General features: G+C 36.8%; 1 protein-coding gene across 1 annotated transcript in view; it reads right to left on the bottom strand.

Annotated features, from left to right (window-relative positions):
- Positions 1-26,630, bottom strand: part of POT1 (protection of telomeres 1) — an 80,510-nt gene that overhangs the window by 17,944 nt on the left and 35,936 nt on the right. The window contains exons 9-12 of the mRNA XM_075024973.1: positions 15,294-15,584; positions 11,237-11,392; positions 4,905-5,065; positions 913-1,001 (exon numbers count right to left, since the gene is read on the bottom strand). Of these exons, the coding sequence (XP_074881074.1) occupies positions 913-1,001; positions 4,905-5,065; positions 11,237-11,392; positions 15,294-15,584 (697 nt within the window). The remainder of the gene's footprint in view (positions 1-912; positions 1,002-4,904; positions 5,066-11,236; positions 11,393-15,293; positions 15,585-26,630) is intronic.

Genomic DNA, 26,630 nt, shown 5'->3' with positions numbered 1-26,630 from the left:
ATCAAGAATTAACATATTTGAGGAGGAACTAGTGGATACATTAAATAGCAATGCTCATCAAAATGAACACTTTTCAAATGTATACTGTGAATGATACTGCTGACATAAACTGTATTCATCCCTGTGTAATCCTTCTGGACAATAGCATCAATACATTATTCTAAAAACAATATGGACTGCCTGGTCCCTCCTCTGAACAACCTCTACTACATATACACAGTGCAGTAAATATGTGCAAAATTCTTTCTACATTCTAAATGAAGTATTTATTTATTCTTGACTTTTGCACCCTCTTAGAAATATCCTATCAGAGTATGTTAATAATGCCTCAGTAACATAGGATTTTAAATGCTAGAAGCAAAGATGCAGACTATGTCCAGCCAGCTTTAGAGTTTAATTCACTTTTAGTTATTCTTATTCTGGGCTAAAAATACCATCCAAAGAACAGTGCGGGATCTGTAGAACTGCCGATAAGATACTACGTTTCCATGGCGTCGCACCTTGCAAAACTCTGCCACTGATACAACCTTCCATTCAACGGCTTTAGAAGGGCTCCTCAGCAAGCAGCTGTTTACTAGCATTTTCAGTGCCTGTCTTTAAGAAATTCCCCTTTAGAAGGAGGGAATTATGTCACTCTGCTTTATGATCTAATATAATATGATTAAGAACACAGTGTTTAATAATTTATTCACTGCCTCCTATGAAAGTATTTTTCCATGTATATGAAAGGCTTCTGCTGTGAGACAGAAGGACAGGGTAATGTCAGTTTCCAGTCTAATAATCACAGAAGAATTCTCTAAGGCTTTGTACGTGAAAGTAACATTACACACTTAGAGAAGCAGTTAACTGTGACCTTATCTTGACCATATATAGGTTAGAAGAAAGAGCAAATCAGCTTTCAATTGCTCTTACCTGTAACATTGTTAAAAGTGCTGTCTAATTCCACTGAAGACATGCTTTCCATATTCTGACTGTCTGCCAGATCCACAGATTCTAAGAATCTAAAAATAAATGACTAAATATATTATAACCTAGAGAAGTCTTTCATATATACATACACACACATATACATATATATGGGACTATATGTACACTTACATAAAACCTACTATTTATCAATACACAAGTATAATGTTCAGACATAAATTTTCCAGCAGACACATAAAAATCAATTGAGCCAGAAGCTGCAGGAGTGTGTACTAATGATGCAGATGAGACACTCCTCTTCAAATCACTTCTGGGACTTTAAACACAATATAGTGCCAAAAGAAGTCTGTACTACTGGAAATGGAATTCCTGATAAAGGAATGTGGACTTCGGTTACTTAGCCTTTCCTAGGAGGAAAAAAGAGAGTTTATAACCTTTGGAAGAAGGGGCAGGCAACTCGGGAGGACTACGAGGATGTCATGAGGTTATGCAGGGAGAAAATTAGAAGGGCCAAAGCCCAACAAGAAATTAATCTGGCTACTGCCATAAAAGACAATTAAAAAATGTTTCTGTAAATACATCAGCAACAAAAGGAGGGCTAAGGAGAATCTCCATCCTTTATTGGATGCCAAGGGAAACACAGTGACAAAGGACGAGGAAAAGGCTGAGGTACTTAATGCTGCCTTTGCCTCAGTCTTTAATAGTCAGAGCAGTTGTTCCCGGGGTACACAGCCTCCTGAGCTGGAAGACAGGGACAGGGAGCAGAATGAAGCCCCCATAACCAAGGGGAAATGGTTAGCGACCTACTACACACCCAAGTCTATGGTGGTGGATGGGATCCACCCAAGGGTACTGAGGAAGCTGGCAGAAGTGCTCACCAAGCCACTTTCAACCATTTATCATCAGTCCTGGCTAACTGGGGAGGTCCCAGTTGACTGGAAGTTAGCACATGTGACACCCATCTACACTAAGGGCTGGAAGGAGGATCTGGGGAACTACAGGCCTGCCAGTCTGAGCTTGGTGCTGGGGAGGGTTATGGAGCAGATCATCTTGAGTGCCACCACATGGCACATACAGGACAATTAGGCAATTGGGCCCAGTCCACATGGGTTTATGAAAGGCAGGTCCTGCTTGACTAACATGATCTCTTTCTATAAGAAGGTGACCCACTTAGTGGATGAGGCTGTGGATGTTGTCTACCTAGACTTTAGTAAAGTTTTTGACACCATTTCCCACAGCATTCTCCTGGAGAAACTGGCTGCTCATGGCTTGGATGGGCCTACACTTTTCTGGGTAAAAAAATAGGCTGGATGGCCAGGCCCAAAGAGCGGTGGTGAATGGAGATAAAGCCAGTTGGCAGCCAGTCACAAGTGGTGTTTCCCAGGGCTCAGTATTGGGGCCAGTTCTGTTTAAGGTCTTTATCAATGCCTGAACAAGGGGACTGAGTGCACCCTCAGCAACTCTGCAGATGACACCAAGTTGGGAGGGAGGGTTGATATGCTCGTGGGTAGGAAGGCTCTATAGAGGGATCTGGACAGGCTGGATCGGTGGGCCAAGGCCAATTGTATGAGGTTCAACAAGGCCAGGTGCCGGGTCCTGCACTTGGGTCACAACAACCCCATGCAGCGCTACAGGCTTGGGGAAGAGCGGCTGGAAAGCTGTCCGGCAGAAAAGGACCTGGGGGTGTTGGTCGACAGCCAGCTGAATATGAGCCAGCAGTGTGCCCAGGTGGCCAAGAAGGCCAACAACATCAGAAATAGCGTGGCCAGGAGGACAAGGAAAGTGATCATCCCCCTGTGCTTGGCTGTTGTGGTTTAACCCCGGCCAGCAACTAAGCACCACACAGCTGCTCGCTCACTCCCCTCCAGTGGGACGGGGGAGAGAATTGGAAGGGTAAAAGTAAGAAAACTTGTGGGTTGAGATAAAGACAGTTTAATAATTAAAGCAAGAGCTGCGCGCAACACACAAAAGCGAAACAAGGAATTCATTCACCACTTCCCAGCGGCAGGTAGGTGTTCAGCCATCTCCAGGAAAGCGGGCTCCATCACCTGTAACAGTTACTTGGGAAAATAATGCCATCACTCTGAATGACCCCCTGCCTTTCTTCTTTTCCTCATGGTTTTATATACTGAGCATGATGTCACATGATATGGAATATCCCTTTGGCCAGTGGGGGTCAGCTGTCCCAGCTGTGTCCCCTCCCAACTTTTTGGGCACCCCCAGCCTACTCACTGGTGGGGTGGTGTGAGAAGCAGAAAAGCCATTGGCTCTGGGTAAGCACTGCTCAGCAGTAAAAAAAACATCCCTGTGTTATCAACACTGTTTTCAGCACAAATCCAAAACATACCCCATACTAGCTACTGTGAAGAAAATTAACTCTATCCCAGCCCAAACCAGCACATCGGCACTGGTGAGGCTGCACCTTAAATACTGCGTTCAGTTTTGGGCCCCTTGCTAAAAGAAAGACATTGAGGTGCTGGAGTGTGTCCAATGAAGAACAACGAAGCTGGTGAAGGGTCTAGAGCACAAATCCTATGAGGAGCAGCTGAGGGAACTGGGGTTGTTTAGCCTGGAGAAAAGGAGGCTGAGGGGAGACCTTATCGCTCTCTACAACTACCCAAAAAGAGGTTGTAGTGAGGTGGGGGTCAGTCTCTTCTCCCAAGGTACAAGCAATAGGACAAGAGGAAACAGCCTCAAGTTGTACCAGGGGAGGTTTAATTGGATATTAGGAAAAATTTCAAGTGTTGTCAAGTGTTGTCTTCAAGGGTTGTCAAGCATTGGAACAGGCTGCCCAGGGAAGTAAGCGGTTGAGTCACTGTCTCTGGAGGTATTTAAGAGACGTGTAGACTTGTCACTTAGGGACATGGTTTAGTGGTGGACCTGGCAGTGTTAGGTTAATGGTTGGACTTGATGATCTTAAAGGCCCTTTCCAGCCTGAATGACTCTGATTTCTTATGCATATAACGCAGTTCAGTAAAGCATTTATATTATATGCTTCATTTTGAACATCTTTAAGTCTCACCATTTCCAAGTAACACATATGCACATACTTAAAATGTGCTCAGTTTATTTGCTTAACCTTAGCTTTTATCTTTAAAAGATTACATGCCAGTATAAAACTGAATAAGTATGTTAATGTGGCCAGGCCTTATTATTACAGCACTATAAAAGAGAAGTCTAAATCCCTCCTGTACTTTAAATTTGAAAAATTAGCCTTTATTTACCTATCCCCCCAAACACTCTCATCTTAGTGGTGCTAAAGACATATTCTGTTCCAGAGTTTCTGGTTCTTACATACTGTCCTGGTTTGGGCTGGGATAGAGTTAATTGTCTAGTAGCTGGTATGGGGCTGTGTTTTGGGTTCAGTACGAGAAGAATGCTGATAACACTGATGTTTTCAGTTGTTGCTAAGTAATGTTTAGACTAAGTCAAGGATTTTTCCGCTTCTCATGCCCAGCCAGCGAGAAGGCTGGAGGGGCACAAGAAGTTGGGAGGGGACACAGCCAGGGCAGCTGACCCAAACTGGCCAACAGGTTATTCCACACCATGTGACATCACACCCAGTATATAAACTGGGGGGGTGTGGGGCCAGGGGGAACTGCTGCTTGGGAACTAACTGGGCATTGGTCAGCAGGTGGTGAGCAATTGCACTGTGCATCACTTGTATATTCCAATCCTTTTATTATTATTATTGTCATTTTAATATTGTTATTATTATCGTTATTAGTTTCTCCCTTTCTGTTCTATTAAACTGTTCTTATCCCAACCCATGAGTTTTACTTTTTTTTCCCCCAATTTTCTCCCCCACCCCACTGGGTGGGCAGGGCGGGGGAGTGAGTGAGTGGCTGCGTGGTGCTTAGTTGCTGGCTGGGGTTAAATCACGACACATACGTTTACAATTCTAAACTGTACAGTTGTTACATTAGCCTAGAGTTTTCCAGAATCATCTAGGAAAAAAACCTACACATAGAACTTACGCTTTTAGTTCCTTAACATCCAGGTTACTTTCTGGTAAGACTCCTATTCCTCGTCCATAACAGGTGCCACCATGAAGATGAAATTCTATATGTGAGACATCTTCATCAACAGCACTTGCTTGTTTCGTATGAATACTGTAAATTCTCAGAAAACTTCCAATCTTAAAGAAAAAAAAAAGATAACACAAAATCAGCTATTTACTTGGAAAAATCTAGGCCTCATAAAGCTTCTTCACCGGTTTCACTGAATCACGGAATAGCTGACATTGTCAGGGACCTCCGGAGACTGCCAAGTCCAACCCCCGTGCACAAAGCAAAGTCAACTAGAGCAGGTTTCTTAGGGCTGTCTCCAGCTGGGTTTTGATATTTTCAGAGATGGAGACTCCAAAACCTCCCTGGGTGACCTGTTTGTTTTGCTTTATCAGACAACATTACTGGCAGCAAAGGCTGATTCAGAACCAGCATAAGCCTTCTTCACTAAATCTGATTCTCAAGCAGACTTCAGAAGACAGATCAAACGAGCCAATATATTCCTTTCCTGAGGGCACAATTTGTCTTCTATATTCACAACACAGCCCTCCAGAGACTGACATGCTGTGATTTGTCCATGTATGATTGCACTCAGCAATTGACCTCATGTCCATCATCATGCATGGCATATTATCTGTTTATGTGCACACATAAACACATCTGCTTACCAGATTTGTTTATCATATCTTACTCTTACATTACAGTTAGCATTTTTTCAGCACCAGGACAAAAGGCAATGCATGTTAGAAATTCAAAGATTTTGGCACTGTTCCTAAGTCTGTTAGATTTTCTTCTCAGGTACATGGAGGATACACTTCTTGTTTTGCTTAGAATTATTTTGTGTTCTCTGAAATGGTTTCGTCCAGTTATACAAATGGACTTAGGCTAACTTATACAAGTACCTGTTAAGAAAGAAGTTATGGAGTGCTAAACATTGAACACATCTTTTAACTTTATTTCAAAATACCACTCCTATTAACCCTTCCCCCCACCGCCCCAAAAATCAATCAAATTTCAATCATATTAACTAACACCCAAATATTTTTTTTAAAGTATAATCTAAGATCCAGCTGATAGCTGGCAAGCTACACTCATTCAATAACCTGGATTTATGTTCACACTAAGTATCTTTTAAATAGCCCTATATAAATGATAAATTATTTTAAATTGACTTCAATTAACATTAATATTACAGCAGCCAGTCTGTTAAGTCTTATTTCAGCTTCAGCTCCTGCTTTAACCAGTAGAAACCTAAATCCTATTAGACTAGATTGGTCAGGTGTTAGTACAACACTTATAAATGTATGTATATATGCAGAAAAGCAGATAGAGCAGCATCCTTACTCTAGAATCCTCCTCTGTATCAAGGAACAGACTACAACTATATAATGCTTGTATCAAACTGCTCTTTTAAACAATAATCACACATGGAAAAAGGCAGCGTATTTTCAAATTCAGGCACCAGGGACATAAAAAGTGCACTTCAGGCTGCACCTATTTTGCTCCTGGCATGGAGCTCTCACCAGACTTTTAATTGATCTGCACCATTAGAGGGCTGCTCATTTTGTTCATTTAAAGCATATCAACAGGACAGGTTGTGCATTTAGATGGCAGTTAAAGAGGCTTATCAGGAGACTTTTTTTTTCCTTCTTTCCAGATGCTAAATTTCACTCAGTTATGTTGAATATCCAAAAATACAAGGGAGTGTCATATTATAAAACTAAACTAATGACTATGACAAATGCTTTTGGAGAAAGATTTTTTAGAAGTTCTTAGCTAAGTTCTGCTTATTGGATTACCTTATATAAATATAATGGTGCCAAACCACTTTTTTTTTTCCCCCCCCCAAGAGTAATTTGTATATAAGCAGGAAAAGGTTGATTATAATTGAAGAATTTCTTTCTTTCGAAAACAATGTATGAAAAAACTAAGCATTTGCTATAGGTACAAACATGAAACATTAAACATGGGAAAGGAGAGTCCAGAAGCCAAGAATACAAAATGTTGGTTTTGCCTTCTAAACTTGTGTGCTGAAATTCATGCAAAACTCAACTGAATTACATGTTTTAGTGCAACACTCAACTTCCCAACATTTATGATCACTATCTTCCTATATATGCATTTTATTAGATGCCTTTTCTGAAAATGTTATTATTTAATATATTTTAATATCACTTAGAACTATACTAAAAAGGTCCATTATAATCGGCATTGCCAAATACTGAAAAAGTACGGAAGGTTATGAATGTCACCACAGACCTGACTGTGCAAGGCGGAGTGCAATTTCCGTGAATTCCTTTGGGAGGCAGCATTGCTTACTGTTAACAGTGGCAAGCAAACGTGACTGTTAGGCTAAAAGTGTTACTACTGTATTTGTGTTGTTTACAGAAAGCCTGCAGACCAAGCACACTTTATATACTTGATTGAGAAAAAATTATAATCTAAATTAAAGTAAATACCATGATTTACAAAGCCATCACTAAAATCTCGTACAAAACCAGCTCCTTTCTTGACTCTACAGCAGTCTTGTTTATGAGCTACCTACCTCATTCAGAGCAAGTTCATTCAAAATGAAATTAAAGCTATAAGAACACGTCTTGCAGTAATATAAAATATACTAATACACTACTTGTAGTCTAGATCAAATATGAATATTTAAAAATACATATTAAGGCTAAAAAGAATTAAAATGAAGAAGTTACTTATGCAGTTCCCTGGAACCAGCCAACTAAAACAGCTTTTTAACATAGCAAATTTTCATAGTTATTTCAAAACATACAGGATTCTGTTCGCATTTAAGACACTAATGAATTCCGAACAGTCATTTATCATAGCAGTTAAATGTTCACGTTTGGCCAGAAAGACACTCCTGACAAGAGGCTGTCTTGACCTACAGGAATCACTTAAAATCATCTGTACTGATTTTATGCCTATTTTATGGCTGATGATATTAAAAATGAGATTTCTTTGTCATCATTTTATCACATCAACAGTCTAATTTTACTGAGTAAACTGTGTACAACTTTTTGCAAATGAGAGGAAGCATATACACAACATTTGGGTGTGGTCCTTTGCAATAAAAAATACCAACTTAAATCTGTTAAAGGGTTTGGAGGACTTGGGGTGGGATAGGGGGGTGTTGTGGTTTGTGGGTTTTTTTTCCTTTTAACGAGTACAAAGACAGAAGTGGGGAAAATACCACTGACACGTCAAAGGAATGCTACCCAGGCCTCAAAAATATAAGGCTAGATCTTACAGCCATGTAACTCATTTAAGTTGCAGGTTGGAAATGTGACTCAGACACTAGAAAATCAAGCAAGACTTCTCAGTCCAAACTACTATCAAAAAAGACAGGACATTGTATACAGCGGGAGGAACAGCTGAAAAAATTCAAATTCTGCATTTGAAGATACATAATGCAAAACAAATACTGTGAAACTATGGACCAGGACTTGTATGCACGCTCAAGGTTAATTGTTTTAATTGTAAAATCCAGAAAATGTGTGGCAACACAAAACTGATGGTATCAAGCCATAGGAGGAATGCACAGTACCACATATTCAATGAATGACAGTACATAAGGAAATCTCCAACCAGCTGTGGACAGCTGGATGCCTACCATGCGCTGACTGACCACTGATGCTCTCTCGCATTGATGCTTACCATCTAGCAAAATACCCCAGATGGAGAAACCCATGTCATCGACCTATTCCTGAGTTGTATGGCAAGGTCTGAGCGAATCCTGAGAACCTCTGGAAAACTGGAATAAGAAGGGCTGAAGAATAACAAACTATAACCTATGGGGAGCAACTGTACTCTGGAGAGTTAGTTGCAGGCTGGGGTTCCTAGAGTAACATGAAAGCCTCATGCACCCCAGGTAGCCAGAGGAAGAGGGAAATTCGAGAAAAAGCAGTGAACACCATTGTCTTTGCTTAGTTGTAGCTCTTGCTTGTGTCTTTATGCCCCAGGAAATAATCTACTTCAGAGATTAGACTTCTGAAAATTCAGTTTGTGTCCTGCTAAGGCAGCAAATGCTGAAAAGCCACAATCTTACCCAGCAGGAAATAGAGGCCAGTAAATATAGGGGACAAAAAGTCTAGTTATGGTATCAACTGTAGCATACCTCCAATATTACTGAAGTTCTCTCCATTGAAAATTGTAAATAATATTTGACTGTCTTGGAAAATGGGATAGAATGCTCCTATCTTCAGAGTTCTCTGGACAGAAAACCCAAACAAGGAGCTTTTAACAAACTTTGCAGGAATATCCCCGACACTGCGCTCCAGGATTTCCTAAAAATTCACTGTAATACATTACCCACTTTCTCCAGACTGTAGTGCTTACTCAGAGCTTCCTTGTCTGAACATGTGCCTACAGATACAATTTTAAAATAAGAACAAATATTTCGGGTTTTTTTTTTTATGTGCCCTTCTTGGTATCAAGGCCATGTGAAACAGATTGTTCCTACATAAAACATCATTTCAGAGCTGCAACTGTCATTGCAAATGGTACATGACAACATGGGTGAGTATAACCTAACAATTCCATAACAATTTACATTAAAAAAGGCAATTCTAAGCTAGTGTCAAATGCAAAAGAGATGGCTGAAAAATAGTGCATTTTTTTTGTTTCTGAAACCATAAGCTGGCAAAACATCTAGTACAGTTTCTGTCCACACTGTTCTCGTGTTAACACTCAGGAAGGTGCACATGCATACACTAAACGCTCTCCAGTTTTATAAGTCTACGTAAATGATTTTTTAAAAAAAATCTTTGCATAACAAGACCCTGAACTAAATAAAATATTGTACAGATTAATATAGAGTATTTCAATTATACTTTCTTATGATATGACATGATTTCCACTAGTATTTAAAAACAAACCTTTTTTTTAAATCTTCCATTTTAGGAAGAGTCCCACAAAATTTTATTGTCTTTAGATTATTCTCTGAAATAAAATTAATTGTGTGTATTGCAACCTGAACTTAACAAATCCTCCTGAAGTTTAATTGTTAGGATATCAGCACTTTTTCTTCAATAACTCCACTAAGACAATCCACTAAAAAGCAGTGTTCGAAAATGATCTAACTTAAAACTTCTACAGCTTGCATGAGTTAAACTACTTCAACTTTGGACATAGCCAGAAGGAAAAAACCAGCCCATGTTGCTCAGTAGGTCAAACCAGGCTTCCTAACAGTTTACTTTGACGCTAGAGCTTCTGCTACACAGTGCAGTACCCAGCAAAGGCACAGATGCTTTAGAGATAAGAAAGGAAGGGCTTATAGGAAGGAAAAAAAAATTGAGAGCTGATGAAGACATCCAGTGTACCACATATTCAATAGGAATTCCTGAATATAAATAAAAGAGAGTAATAAAGGGAGTATCATCAGCTACTCAAGTAAATATGTTTTATTAAAATATATTTTTCCCTTAATTTTCAAAACATACTGCTTCACTGGAACATCAGCAGTTATTTATATCAATAGATTACACCAGTTAGCAAGAGAAAAATTCTGGAAGAAAACCTGTAAGTAATGAAATACTTCCGTGAGTAAGTTTTGTAATGAATTCTTACACAAAGGCAAGTTATTTTGCTGTCTGCCATTTACTTATGAGCAGGCATTAACACATCAAATTGATTTCATGTCTGCTGATAGCCCCAGCCTAACAAATGGCTATCACTTACCTTTATTTTCTGGTAAACACTTTCTTAAAAACGACGCTTGGGTATAGAGGGCAAGGCATAAATGAAAGATGTATTCTTTGCTAATTTACTGTATTCAGAAGCAAGATGGCAGTATTGCTGAAGATCAAATGTTTAATTATGTTGTTGTTTTCTCCGTCTAAGCATAATCAACATTACTGACCCACTAAATGAAGATTGCACTGCAAATTGTATAAGTTTATAGAACAGAAAATCTTTTATTGACTTTAGAATTACGGGTCTTTAATGGGACTACAAGTTTAACCCCACTTTATGTAATTTAAAAAATAATTCTAAAGTATAGAATACATTTTCTGAGTGCATAATTTTCACAGGATTATATATGATATTACAGTGTCTGGAAAGAACTGCTTAATTTGGAAGAATTTTTTTGTGGCAATTTTAGGGTAATGAGGCTCTTTTACACGTGTTGAAGGAGTTTTGCTTTCAAATAAAAGGTATGGGAAATACAATGAAACATATAGAGGAACATTTGAAACTAATTAACAGCAGAACTGAATTGATACATTCTCTGAAGTGAGTTCTAAGCAGAAAATAGGCCACAAAATGAGAGTTAGAAATACCAAACTGTGCATTACCTTAAGTGATTTTGCCAGTTGTACATGGTTATCATAGACTAGAACGTCCACCGTTAGATTTCGCAGCTGATGAAGAACAACTTTTTCTCCTTCCAGGTCTCTTGCTTCCACAGGCACCTTCCATGTTGGGTAGGGACATTTTGTGCCATCCCATACCTGCAATGCAAATGAACTATTTCAATATGCTCAGAATACTTTAGATTGAGATTTTAAATAACTTTTTTTTTTTTTTAACAAATTTGCTGTTTATTTAAAAATCTTAATTGGAATCTCAGTCTTAAAGTCCTTAATACCTTTTTTGGGGAATTTTTTTTTTTAATTATTATTCCTTACAGAGTATAAAATAACCTCTATAGAGAATATGATCAAGTGTTAAAACCTGGGCTTTGTTAGTATTTAAAAAAAAAAAAAAAAAACCAAACAAAAAACCAGCACTAGCAAAACCTCAACTCTTTAGCCAGCAGTTACAACTATTAGAATTCACCATATGCAGAACTGTCTATATTTAATATTTTAATCCTGCTATAGGTTCTTTTTAACATTCCAGCTACAGTATGTGAAGACTGAGTACACAGCATACACTCCCTTAATTACTGATAATCTCCTACATCAGTATACACTGCTAGTTATCCAGAACGTATTAGAAAAACATCAGTATTTAGCATATACTTAAATAATGAGTATTCTAAAAATTGTTTGCCTAAAGCTAAAGTTCTTGATACACTTAAGTACTGAAATATCAATATAGTTATTTTTGAGCTATCAAAGTTATTGTGAAAAAGTAACATTACCAACAGACTTAGCACTTTGGAACCAAAATCTTACTACTGAAACAAAACATTAACATTTCAGTGATAGCTGCTTACAATATATTCTGTAAACTATGGTTTCCTGAGTTCCTGAAGATACACTCTTCTCAAACACAACAGAAATTATGGTCTCAAATACTGGCATAGAAAAAGAAAAATCTAGAGGCATTTCGACTATAAGACTGAAATGCTGCATTTCATAGGATTTCATGCATATAGGTTCAACAGAAGCTAATTTTCATAAAGTTTGTGATACCAAGGCATTTTGTCCCAAGTTAGGCACTGCAGAGGGGGAGAAAAAAAAGACACCAAAGCTTAATTTTTAAAGGGTTTCTACCCCTTATGCTTAACAGCTGTGGATTAAAGGACCCACAAGAAAAGATCTAAGAATCAGCAAAGCCATGTGTAAATACACTGAGAATAACTCATGGTTGAAATACTCATCTCAAAACAAGAGATAAAGCAAAAAACTGTTCACAGTGAAAATGACCCATAACATCAAATTAATGTTCCCAAATAAGAGTGTATTCTGAAGGACCCAGATAATGACATGGTACACGCTGCCACAGATTAAAAAAAAAAAAGCCTATTATCTTCCAATCCTGTACCATGAAATACTTAAAACCACCTTTGAAAGAGAGGTTGCCCATTGCTTGAATTATCAAACCTTTTCCAGACCTGAGCTTGAGAAACATAGATTTAGTGCATATATATTATGAATTTAGCCACTTTATTTTGTCAAAGAACCTTAAGTTTGCCAAGTTTCCCATTATTTTTCAACTGGCTTTACTTGGGATACGTTGGTAGTTCCACACTTAATAGATGGCTCTGACAAATGGATTAAAATAACCTGAATGCTCCCTGTCAGATACAAGGATGACTAAGCTTTAAAATGTCTTTTGCCAGAGGAACTAATGGGACTAGCATCAGGGCACCTTTTGGAGGAATTTGTAAGCCAGTAAGCTTTCTTTACAAGAAAAAAAAAAAATCCTTAGAAGAGCAGTTGCTTTTGTTTTTCATATGCACAAATATGAAAACAGATCAAGCTCTCTACCTCAGGAGCTTGCCAGCTTCACTTTACTCAGATGAAAACACAGAAGCCCTGATTTCAAAAGCCAATACTGGTCTAAAAAACAACACTGATTAAATTAATTCTGGATAAGAAACAGCAAATGGTTCCATTACTAGTCCTGAACAGACGGGAGCTAAGGGTTAGTAGCAACCTTTGATCACAATGGTCAGAAAAACACTGAAATGGGAGAGACAATGAAACCTGTTTCTCTCTTCAGCAGAGTATGGCACTTGTGTGACATAGCTTAACATAGACAATTTAACTAACAGACAGAAGGAAATAAAAGAATAATAGTAGAACTCCTGTGAAAGGCATAAATGACAGAAAAACTTCTAGTGTGAGTTTTTTAGTCTCCATCAATTTGAATAACAAAATTATCAGAAAAATGTAAGCACTAACAAGTTAGTGATAAGGTCTTTATGCCATGTCAGCCTCAAGTGCTGTACATATCCCAATTAATTTATCAAGTGTAATATTAAAAGTTATGCTATGGGTGATGCACAAAATCACTGAAATTGATTTTACTTGTCTTTAAGCAATCCCCACTAGTTACATGAGCTCAACGCTTAAAATAATCATTATATTTTATATTGTAACCAACCATTAATATAACTAATATACTTGGAATGCCATGATTCATTTAAATCATTATTATAAAACATATAACCAAAATACCATAATCACCATCACTCCATTTGAGCTGGTATTGAATTGTTTGTTTGTTTGTTTAGTGGATCAACAAAATAATCAGAGATCTGTCTACAAATTTTTAAAAAGGCTTCTATCACGACCAACTTTTCATATGAGAAAGGGATTGTGCCATGCTTCTAAAATGGAGGAAATTAGCAACAGCATATCAATGTTAATCTACCATTTTTAAGCTTGTCCAATGTATTTTAATACAGATTTAAGTATTTAGTATTTTATACTACTAAAAAAATACACAAAGGAATTACACATCAGAAAAATTGATCTACCATTATTTGATTTCAAACTTTTACCTTCCTAAATCTATCCTAAATTTTCCCCCCCAAGTCATTATCTTTACTATACAAAACTGACAAAATCAACTTCGGACCTTAAAATACAGAAAAGAGTGTAAAGAAATATTAATAATTTAAGAAAGCACTTGTCTCTGTCCTTGCAAAGGGTCCTTCAATGCTGAACATATACTTATTAATGAACAACTTAATTACAGTCCACAAAGTTCTGAAATTTTCTGGGTGTCATTTGACATCTATTTCACAAGGGATAATTAAATGGAAATATTTGTAAGAGCTGCAAAGTATATTATCGGATGACAGTTAAGGTTCGTTTCTGTGCAGACCATGCATTGTTCTGCACAAGAAAAATCTTTGCTGCTTTAATGAAGGAATAATGCAGTGTGCTGTTTCTAAAAATGTTGTAACAATACAGTTTAATACAGTAGAACCAATAAATAATTTTATGAAGTCATAAAATGGAAAATAACAGACTGTTCATCACTCACATTTTAACAATCAACTTTTAAAAGAAAGAAAAAGAAATACAGAGGAGTTTCAGAATAATACCAGACTGATAGATCTGGAGCTAAAAGCAGGAGAATTACGCAGACCTCCTTTTTATTTAGCTGATGTTAAGGATCACCCTTGGAAAGTACTCTCCTGTTGTGTGGCACTATGCATTTTGTACTTCCAGTGAGCACTGATCCCCAAAGCGGTTATGTATAACTAAAATAAGCTACCTAAAATCCATCAAGATAGATAAAATAATCCATTCATTCATTTTCTAGATAGTGCTACTTACTGCATTAATTATATCCAGCAGATCTAGTAAAAAGAGCAATAGTTGCTGCTAACTAAAAAACAAGGTTAAAATTTCAAACTAACAATATTTTTCAACTTAAGAAATCTTGAAATATTTATCTACAACTGTTTGTGAAACGATGATCCATACCAATGCCATCTTATAAAACTTCTCTAAAGAAATAAATCAGATGAACAACTTCAAAGAGAACTGGGATTTCTGTTTTGTTTTCATAGAAATAATTTGGTCAAGGATCATAAATTTGCTTAATCTCAAAATATTTATCTATGTAACATTACTTAAATCAATGAATATGTTTGTTTCAGCAAAAACTGAATCACAATGTCTTAATAAATAAATCTAACAAATTACTTTAAAAAAAGAAATCTACCTTTAGAAGAAAAGAAGATCCATCCACTTTTGCTTTTCCTACTAGCTGGCAAGTGAGATCAAAGAACAGCATTGGCCTAACACCAGACAATTTTGCTGCTGGTCCAGAGATGGAAAGATTACTGGCTGCCCAAACACGCAATTCTTCTATTGTTTTCTGTTCTTCATCCATGAAAGTGTACACTTTGCTAGAGGATCGAGGAACTACTGGCGCTCCCACAGTTCCATCAAATGTCAAGGATGCAAATCCCACACCGGTAATTCCCTGCATCTGTCCATTGTATTCCTTGATCTGTAGTAAAAAATGAGGGAGGGGGGGGGAAATGGTTGCACTGCATCAAAATACACATACATTTCTGTTTTAACATATGCATGAAGAATGGACCATTTATCATTTTTGTTCCTGGTGCTATTAGGAGAACAGAGTCAAAATAAAAACAAACAAAAAAAAGGAAATTAACAATAACAAGAAAACAAAGTGAATAAGCACAAAATATAATCCAACACACAAAAATTTTTAAAGAGGCAGACTAGTATCTACCTGTAAATATACAGCATCAGTGCAGAGTATTTTATTCACAAAACTCAAAATGTTTGTGTGGGGAACACATCGGGATTGCTTTTACAGATGGGGAAACTGAGTCAAAAGAGAAATTAATTTTTAGGGGTCACACAGCAGAACTATGGCAGAGCAAAGTTATTATGGAATCCCGTTTTCTGCCTCTCAATAGCCTCATTCCCTGATATGGAACTTAAAAAGAAAATATCAGTTCTAGGAGGTTGGTTTTTTTTTTTTTTCTATAAAGCAACAGTGACCAGCTTTCATCCCTTGCATTATGAATACAGCTTTCATAATTACTCTTGTGTCTGCTGCCCTGCACATGGCAGGTCCCCTGTATCCTGCTGATTTAGCTGCGTATCTGCTACCATATAAAACACAGTATTCAAAGTCTGAAGCATTCCTTCAAGGATCTAGTCTAGTCTTACTGTTCCCTGCACTTTATATATATATATATCAAAGCATTGCATGACTCATTATCCAGAAATCCCAAACTGTCTGCTTTGATCCATCCTTTTTTAATTAAGATTTGCTTACAAAAAAAGCAACAAGACTTCTGAATATAGCATTTGCGAGACGATCTAGTTTAGGATTCCCAGTACTCAGTTTTCAAATGGTTAAAAATCCTACTGATTTAAAAGTACAGAAGCTGAAAAACGTGACAGAAGTTCGAAACAGCAACATTTTTCTACGAAAATATTGTCAATGGTTTAGGCCTATATTTTATAAACACACTGAAATTTAAAAAGCACACAAATCAAGTATTCCTTGGAAATTCATAAACAAGGCAGTTCAATCTTGGTGACAGGAACTCCTTTAATCCCTGATACTTTGACATAATGCATAAATGCACTAAGGATCATCTCTAGGATAAACTTTCATTTACTTAAGCATTCTCCAGACCTAATCAATGGAGCACATCAATTCATGATGTAGTTGTTCTTCATCGTAACACTGAAAAGCTTTAGTCTTTTAACGTTTAGGCTTAAATATTGAAAATACAAGAAAACCCAATGGACAAATCAGGAGAATACAGAGTTTCATAATCAATTTGTGCCCATTACCCATGATCTGGAAAGAAGTGTTCCACTATGACACTAAGATGTTTTTTAATATAAATACACAGATTTACTTCAGGTGCTGCTACTGGCATTGTATTCCACAGCTTCTCAAAATAGGTAACATCCAGAGGGGACAAAGCCTTACTTATTCATCTGCTATCAAAAGATACTTCAAGCATATTTTTAAGTATCTTGTCCGATGTCAAACGTTTCTCAAAGTGTTTTAATTTCCAATTTACCTATTTATTTATTTCTCCACTAATTCTTTTAAATCATCATCAAAATATCTTGACTTCTTCCTTACTAAAAATTCTGTCCTAGACCTCTAGCCTATTTATGCCGGTTCTAAACCTTTCAAGAAACCAGTTCAAGAAACTACTTTGTCTCCATGGCCTTCTACTAATATTTCACCAAAGACTATTCTCCCCATTTCCCAAATCCTTTATGTCACATTTTAAGCATTCATGAGGCTGTGCTTGAACATGCTGTACTTCCGTCATCTCTTAGTACCCTCACTTAGTGGATTTGAAATCAGCCTTAATGCAGCGAAAGGCAGTTATAAAATAACAAAACAAATAAAACACATAAGAAGGTAAACCTGAAGTGTCATGATGAGAAAATGACCAATGATCTTGAAGCAAAACCAAATGTCCTTAGGCATAAGTATATGGAGAAGCCACTGAGTGGTCTCAAAGGTAAACAGCATTCAACAACATTATTTAGTGAACAACAGAACAAACAGGAGAACTGAATGTAGAATGGGTTATAGAACAAAATATTTCATACCTGGCAAATTACTTGTGTCAGACCCATAGAACAGATGATGGTCAATAGAAATTCCCTGGGCTTGTTCTTTAAAAACAAATCATTACTAAAGTGATGAGGAATCACTGGAGTGTAAAATGAACAAAATCCATGGGCAAATGTTGTTTCATTATGGCACTCTTAAGTAGATCTCAGACCAAGTTAAGCAGCGATACTGTAAACTAGTTATATTTTCCACACACAAATGATTTTGAAATTGAATTAAACTTAGGGAAAAGAGCTAATCTGAGACTTTTGTATATGATGACAATTCCCCCTCAGTAGATTTTGTGTCATTTCTAGAGGCCTTGGGGTTTTTTTTTTAAAAATCAGCCTGGGAGATCAGGGGGGAAGAGAACAGTGAAGGGGGGCAGATGGCTATCACTTCAAAAATTCCCTGAGAATTTTAAATAAATTCAATAAAGAATGGTTGCTAAACAAAAATATACTCTGGGACAAACACAAAGCAGATACAATACATTTGGCTTGTTCTAAGCAGGCAAGTAAACTCCAACACATATTGCAGCAGCCTTTGGCACAGTTTTTATAAACTAAAGAACAAAAGGTGAAATGCCACCTCAACAAACTGTGTGGACAATAAACTCTAGTGGTTTCTATGGGGTACAACTCTATCCTGAATATGCTCATTGAAAAGAAGCTAATCTTGAAATATTTATAAATAGATTTACAAGAACCTAAACCACCTGAATTTTTTATTTTTTTTTAACTGAAGCTGGTGTTATTCACCTCACTCAATAGAAAAGTGCGATAGTAAGTAGTGTATAAAGCTGGAATAATAGCATCTCCAAGGTAGTCTTCCATCAAGCGTGATTGTTAAATTACAGAAGGAAAGGACTATTATGAAACCACTGCAGTAACAGATCATCTTAGAATATCAAAAAATGCCTTGTAAAACAACATATACTAAGCTAATGTACACATTCTTATACTAAGAAGGAAGATTTCCTAAAATAAATTTAACTATTGATTTGTGGAAGGATCAGGAATTCAAGATAATATTTTGAAACATGAATACATTAAGCTTAGAACTTCTTCATTATTTATACATATAAAATTATTTCAAGACATCAAGTTGTGTTGTGGTTTGGTTTTTTTTGTTACTTGAATTATTGCATCATCTGAAATGTACCATCCAAACTTCTATTTCACTTTGAGTATACATTCAGGTGAAGACCTCATTTTAAGGTATTACCTAAGCAGAAGTAAAAAACTTATGATCCCTGTGATTCACAGTTAACAACAAAAATAATAGAAGATCAATGTTCACATGCTGCTACCCAGCCTTCCCTTAACTGCAGAAATGTAGTATATGTGAGATGTCTACAGGCAATGTATCTGCAAGAATTACAGTTACTGTGGTGAGCAATGTATTCCCCTCAGTTAAACACACGTATATAAGCACATGCCACTCTGTATGACACAAACAAGGTTCAGCTGACACAGCAGCAGTGACAAAAAAATCCCCTCCTCCTCAAAACCAGAATCTGATCACAAGCCTCCAGGAGCAAAAAAACTTTATGAAGGTATAGACGGGGTTACAACTGGCTGTCACAGAACCGTAGGAATTTTGGTTGGCGGGGACCTCAGGAGATCATGAAGTTCCATCTCTTCTTCAGGTAAGGGCTGTTATCAGCACTGTGTCACATCAGGCTTTGGCTAGTTGAGCCTTGAAAAATTCCGAGCATGGAGATTCCAGAACCTCCCCAGGTAACCTCTTTCAATAACACACTACTCTTAGTCCACAACCGTCCACGGAAATACCCCCTTTGCCATACTAAGTCTTATCACGTCTAGATGCATAAGGTTCCCCAGCACTGATTACCAAGTATTTTGATTGTATTGAACGTTTAAAAAGATCTGTAGGAATTTGGGGAAAATACCTAATACATGGATTATATTTCAAGTGAAACTCCACGCAAAAACCTAGACAAGAACTTGGGACAGTGCCAAAACAAAGAACACAATATACTAGGTGCCACACACTCTTCTAATTTGTTCTTATAAATGATGGCTATGAAAAACGATTTCCTTCTAGAAGCTGGATAAAAAATTTACCTTATGCTAGGGGATGGGGGTTCCAAGTCACAAAGGGATGCTCTTTAATTCTTCCCATTCACTTGCCACCTTACACAAAATTTTAGAGACAGATCACTGCAATTTAACTTGAAAAATGGTCTAGAATAGCTGGACCAGACACTTGATGGAAAAACACAAACAAATAAAACATAGGTTTTCCGTTGTGTCAAGACAAAAAATTAGTTCACTTAGGTATTCAGCTTATTTCCTTGGGTTCTTTCTTTTCTATTTTTGGCTGCACAGCTAGCCAACACAGAATGGAATAGCATCTAAGAGCCACTGGTCCAAGACAGCATGGGTTTCAGACCTGTCTGAACTGAACCACAGAGCTTTTAAAACTTGGAAACACTCCATAAGTATTGTTTGCCATCTGAGCAGTGATGGGTTATAAACAAAGGTTGCTTTCTCCTGTTAAATGCTATTACTTTATCAGTGGTTCTAACATTTTAAATAAGAAACAAAGCAGAAGCAGGTTGAGAAGGTGTCTTGTTAAGAAATCATGTTTATATGCCTCAAACTAGCTGAAAAAAAATCCCAAAAGAACTGTCCTGAAGTCTTCGGGTATGAAAAGCCTCAACATCCTTTCTATTAAATGGGAGTTGCTCCTTTGTGTTATGGACTTCTTAGAGAAAAATCAAAGTCCTGGATTTATGATGATTTGTCCATCTCAGAGACTGTAGCCACTGAATACAATACACTGTATGTCCAGCATCACCTACAAGGATTTTAGTAACCAATCCCCTTAACCTGTCCCTGTTCTACTGCTGCTGAAACTCTTGAGGTTTATTAGGAAAGGCACAGGGCTAAGAAGAGGCTAAAAGTTAGAGTAAGACCTTTGGAGATGTTTCTCACTAGCCCTCTCCAGACTTGGCAACATGAGAACAACTTCAGTCCTACAGTCTGGAAACCTACATTTTTAAAACTAATCTGGAAACAGGAAATGCTTGCTTTCCATTCTGAGTGTCATGCAGTGGGATGGGATGGGATGGAAGGCAAAAAACCCATCACAAACACTGATGACATACTTCCAAGCTAAAACAAAGTTGCAGATCAAGCATTTGAATGATATACATATCCCATAACAGAACATGCAAACAAATACTCCCAATACCAAAAAAAAGACCATGATTCATTAAAATTGTTATTAATTTAATAACTTATTGCTAAAAAATATGCTAGACAACTGAACTTGAGCCTTAACACTGTATCAGATCCAAAGATTAATTTCTTTGTAAAAGTTTGATGACTCTCACTGATCCTGTTTATATGGGAAAAAAAAAAGTTTCCTGTCAAAAAACCACCCGAAGTCACTTGGTATATTTCCTTATATCTTGTAAATGTTTTCTCACATTAAAGTAAATCACAGTCTAAACAACTTTGGATAATATGGTATGCTGATTATATTTTCTTGTATTTAATAATGTAATCCTAGTGTATGTGTACCTCCAGCTGTATGAACAGAGAGGTAATAATGAAATAGAGAAGCAATTTCAAGTAACTTAGTAAATCTCTGTCCTTATATAAATTAAACCATTTTGAACATGTTTAAATATAACAAGAAAACTGAACTACAAAAATTATCTGCAGGCACCTTCCAAAAGAAAGTTAACAAGGCTAGTCATATGGAAGTCAAATTAATTTTTATGAAGACATGAAAAATACACCTAGATATTAGGACCGTAAATTATAGCTTATCCTCTACTATTCCTGAGAATTGCTGCCTGCAAAATAAGATTATCAGAAACATCTGCAGCAATAGAAATACAAATTAAAGAAGAAAATGAACAATACATTGTACATTTCATTTACCAGTTCACCTGAACATATTGTAACTACTTTATGGAAAAAAAAAAATTGTATGCAAAAAGTGTATATAATTAAACCAGCTGAAATAATTTGTTTTGATAATTTAAAAAGAGCCAGCAGGCATCGTAGTACTGCTTTAGAAATATTCCTCAGAAAAAGTGGCATAGTATATTTGAGAAAATTCTAGTAAAGTAAAAAACTACTATTTTGGAGTATTTCCTACATATTTAAGACATGATCAGGTAACTTAACCCCAAGTACTCAGATGAAAATTTCAGAAAACATATATGCAAAATTCTAAGACTTCGAATTATGGAGAAACTCTATCACTGTCTACAGTCAGTATTTCCTGACATTATTTATTTTAGGACAAATACATGTTTCTAATTTGAATTCCATCAAAACTTCAAAGTGAGTTGCATGCCTTACATAATTTTTGAAGGGAAGCCAAAAGCAATAGTAATATTGACATCTCTGAGAAAAATGTTGGTTTCTCTGTGTTAAAAAGACTCTCATAATTGTTTAGTAAAAAAAATTTAATTGCCTCCACTCTTCAGAGCAAGAATTGGAAAACAGGGTTGCAATGCTGCAGACATGTTCTTTGACATCCTTTTTAGCAAAAAGTATCAAACCTAACTTTGGCCAAGTTTTTATATTTTGGATGACATTTACTCAGAGGACACTAGAAGCCTGGCAGCTAAATTCTGCCAAAGTTTAATGTTAACTCAGTATGTTTCGTATCTAAGCTCCAGACTTTCCCCTCTCATCCTTATCAACAACCTGACGGCTATGGCCAGAGCTGCCTAGGAATAAGAAGTGAGCAGATACTTCTCCTGTGTGTCTCTCTCAGTGCCTTCCATATTGCATCAAGTAGAAAGAAAGAGAAGGAATCCACTTTCACGTGACAAATTGGATTAAACTAAAGGAGGGAATACACAGAGACAAGGAAACTGCTAGCAAAGTGCAGAAGAGTGCTCCTAGAAATAACAGCAGACTGGTTTAAAGATCAGAGTAGGTAACCTAGTGGAACAAATGCTAGGTTAAGTATTACTAGGTTAAGGAGAGTGATGCGCAAAAAGAGAGACAGGACAGAACTGGTAAGGATAACAAAAAAGGGAGTGTGATAGAGCCTGCTGTGTTTTTATGATGCCACATTCCATATGCTTGATATTCAGATTCCCACTCCTCTGTGGACAGGCAAACAGCTTAGAAACTCACTAGCAAAACATATATCTTATAATTGTCAACTGACTGATCTATGGAGGGAATAACCATCTATCATGACTATAAAGTACTTATGCTCAAAGCAGCAATGCATTTCTATTGTAAATCTAAAGAGTTTGAAGCAGATGAATATGCAATTGATAGCATGCAAGAAATTTGGGGTTTTTTCCTTGCTGTTTTTCTCCATTTTGTTATTCTAAAGGTCTAGGATGCTGCATCTAACTGCAAAACTAAAACACTAGAATTATAAACCGTAATGATTCCAAAGTTAGTAGATGACACAGTAACTGTTGTCTGTGCAAACACAGTTCAGCTCATGGTACATTTCTATCATGATACCCCATTCCATTACCCTGTTTTTCTACAGGACATTTTCCTATTCAGTGCACGACTTGAGAAGTGCAGTGGTGATGAATTAGTGCTGTGTAACAAAGAAGCTGTCATCTTTAAGACTCCTACTTAATTTGTTACAGCAACTGGAGCCTATGTAAGGAAGGAGTTAAGGCATGAAAGTAAGAGAGAAGAATAGCATCAAGATTACTATGACAAAAAGCTAGAGAATTAAGACTTTGTAATTGCTACAGAGATTGCATTATGCTGAGGAAGTCATATAAGTGAATTTTATGAGAGGTCATTTCTTTGCTCTTCATTTTCCAAGTGTTCCACATGAGTCTCACAGCTCTATAATGCTGTGTATTCAGGAAAAAAGACCCATCAAAACACATCCTAGACAGTGATTGTATCAGACAACTAGAGTACGCTGAACAAGACGAACACCTAAATAAGAAAGTGCTTCACTTTTCTCCAATTCTCAAACATTAAAATGGAAATCAAATACCAATTCATTTCACTGGGAATGAGGAAATAAATTCTTGTTTGCAAATCACTAAGAGGTAATCAGGAATACTAGAGAAAAGCCAATGAAAAAATTAACAATCCTGTCATCATGCAGGGTTTGAGTAATACAAGAAAGGCAGAATACATGCCAAAACTCCTAAGTCAAGCGAGGATAAAATACTGCAGATTCAGTCAGTACCAGCAGGTTGCCTCTTCCCTCTCTTTAACAGCTTAAACATTAGGCATTAAGTCTTAAGATATTAAGAGCATCCACAGTGAACCATAAAAAAAAGTTCCAAGAAAACTCCACTTGAGATAAGTCCTTCTTTGCCATGAAGATAGAGGGAGGCTAGACAATTAGGCCTAGCTTTTATATTCAGGGGTGGGAGGATCTCCCCCATTATCTCTGCAGAGCAGTGACTGCAGTTGAAGGCCCAAATACAGTACTGCAAATCTCTAAGTACTATAACTCACGAGAAATCATCATAAGAAGTCATAAAAATGCACTTCAAGAAATATTAACAGAAATGTAATTAAAACTGGATAATCTTTCAGTTCTGTTACTAAGACACTTAAAATTTTCATTCTCTGCAACAGAGGAAATAAAATTATTCTCTATGCAGAGTAATCCCAACAGAATCCTCTCCATTAAGTTATTACCTCTGAACCATCAGACCATGCCCACACCTGTGTTACTATGAAGAGGTTATTCATTAGCAGCTGAGAGTGTAGCTGGGAACAGTCATTTTTAAAATGTGTTTGCTATCAATGTCAACTGGACATTGGAAGCCTCTCAAAAGCATATTTGGGACAGGGAAATGTGAATACACACTGTAAGGACTATGCATATCTGTCATCATTGGTAAGCACAGCTCTGACAGACTATGGCCTCTGCTACTCTCGGTTGCTTTCCATTCAGCAAACTAAGAGAAGGTGATAAGGCCTGAAGACAAAAGGAGAAGAGAGCGAAGGAGGAACTGCAGACAGTGTAAGTAGAGCTCTAATTAGAGCTGATTTCTTTTTTTAATTGAAAACTGTGTTAACAGCAATCACACACATTATGCTGGCTGCAGGTGAAAGAGATGAAGAGGTCACCCCCCTCTCCCAGTTCACTCCCAGCAGTTGGCACCAGGCTTCTATGTCAGATTTTTACCTGCTCAGATCAGATAAGAAAACTTCCAAAGTAACTGTTTGTTAGTAACTCTTTGGGGTACTCAAAACATTCCCATGCAGAAAAAAGACAACTTAGTGACTCTAGATCATTCTGACTTAGAAAGTAATTAAACAAGCTGTCAGCTTATGCATCTGAGGAGATATGGATTGTGAGCAGCTGGAGGTCAGTTAGGGCTGGAAACAACTTAAAACAGCTCAGCTGCAGTAAAAAAAAAAAGTGTATTTGAGGAGGGAATTAACAGACCCTATCTTTAAATACTGAAACATCATCTTGGAGAATGATGAAAAAACAATTGACAAGGAATTTAGGATTATCTACTCAAAAATTTGATGCCAAATCAGGAGAATGGTGAGGTTCCTTACATGTGATATATCAATAGGCTTCCTTAATAAGTTTACATTGAAGATAAATAGTGGAGCTGAGACACTACTATTTTTGCATAAAGTGAATACATAACTTCCCTGACAGTGGTCTTGTTTGGTTTTTTAACCTGTACTTCCCACATCTCAAAAAAAATCCAATATTAACCTACCGCAGATGTGCAACTTCTCAATTCTTTTATTTTGACCAGGCTCCTTTCTACTTTCTCCTTTTTCACACATATATTATAAAATATGTATTTTGATTTCAGAAGCAATAAACATGTTTCTACCTCCACTGAATTTCAGAAATGGGTATATATGTGTAACACCCACCCTGCTGGATTAAGAGAGAAGTTAAAATATAGCATAAGACTATCTCATCTGAAGTCAAATCAATGAACTTCCAAGACTAACAACACATCTCAGGTATTGATTAGCAACACAAGCTTCAAAATCTAAATACATTTTCATTCCACTCTAATTATACATAAAGATGACCTTATGGAAGCTTTATACTAACCCAGAATAGGTTAGCTAATTTCTCCCTCAACTGTAAATATTTATACTATACAGGAATAACTGAAGACTGTTTCTGAATCTTAACAAGTTCTTTCTTAACAATCTCAGTGGTACAAATTTCAATTACTGGATAAATCTTACCACTTTTTACATTTATTGTCATGGGTTTTTTTAATTTTGTTCTCCTGCTACAGCATATCAAATCATACATGTTTAGTACTACTCATCTTTATCCCTTTCATCATCCTTTTGTACAATCCTAAATTTCCTAGATCTCTCAAGAGTGTTCAAATATGCAAATAGTTTTTTTTTAATTGGCCTCTTTCAGGACATTTACTCATTTCTGCTATAATTATTTTAAGCAAAAAAAAAAATTATGTATGGTTATCTTGCAAATTAATATGTAACATGGTATAATTATGTCTTTGGTACTATTCTATGCCTCTTTAAGTATGGTCCAGCATTACAAGACTTCCATTCTGTCTCTGGAGTGTGGTTCCTCTTCCCTATACAGTTGCAGCAGGCATAAGAAAAACATCCAGCAGAAGCAGTGCCAAAGCTATAAACACTGTTTCCTTCAAGGCCTTTGATACAGATAAATATGGGGTAAGGCAGGAAAACATCAAAGAAGCAGCTAGAGCATATTGCACACTAACAACCCCAGGTAGATTACATTTATTTGAGTAACTCTCCAGCTGATCTAAACTGCTCCACAACAGAAGGTCTAAAGTAATCCCTCAATTCTATTAGTTTGAAGAGGAATAAATTGTGCACATTTATGTCTGTAAAATTCTGTTCATCTAGAAGTATTACCACGTGATTTTTGCCAACTATTTTAACAAATATTCCAAAAAAATAATGCTGTTCTGGAGTTGTCATAACCACATCTAACACT

This window comes from Buteo buteo, chromosome 4, assembly GCF_964188355.1.
Source record: "Buteo buteo chromosome 4, bButBut1.hap1.1, whole genome shotgun sequence".
NCBI classification, from domain to species: domain Eukaryota; kingdom Metazoa; phylum Chordata; class Aves; order Accipitriformes; family Accipitridae; genus Buteo; species Buteo buteo.
The sequence above is the reverse complement of the archived record's forward strand: the minus strand, read 5'-3'. Positions and strand labels throughout refer to the sequence as shown.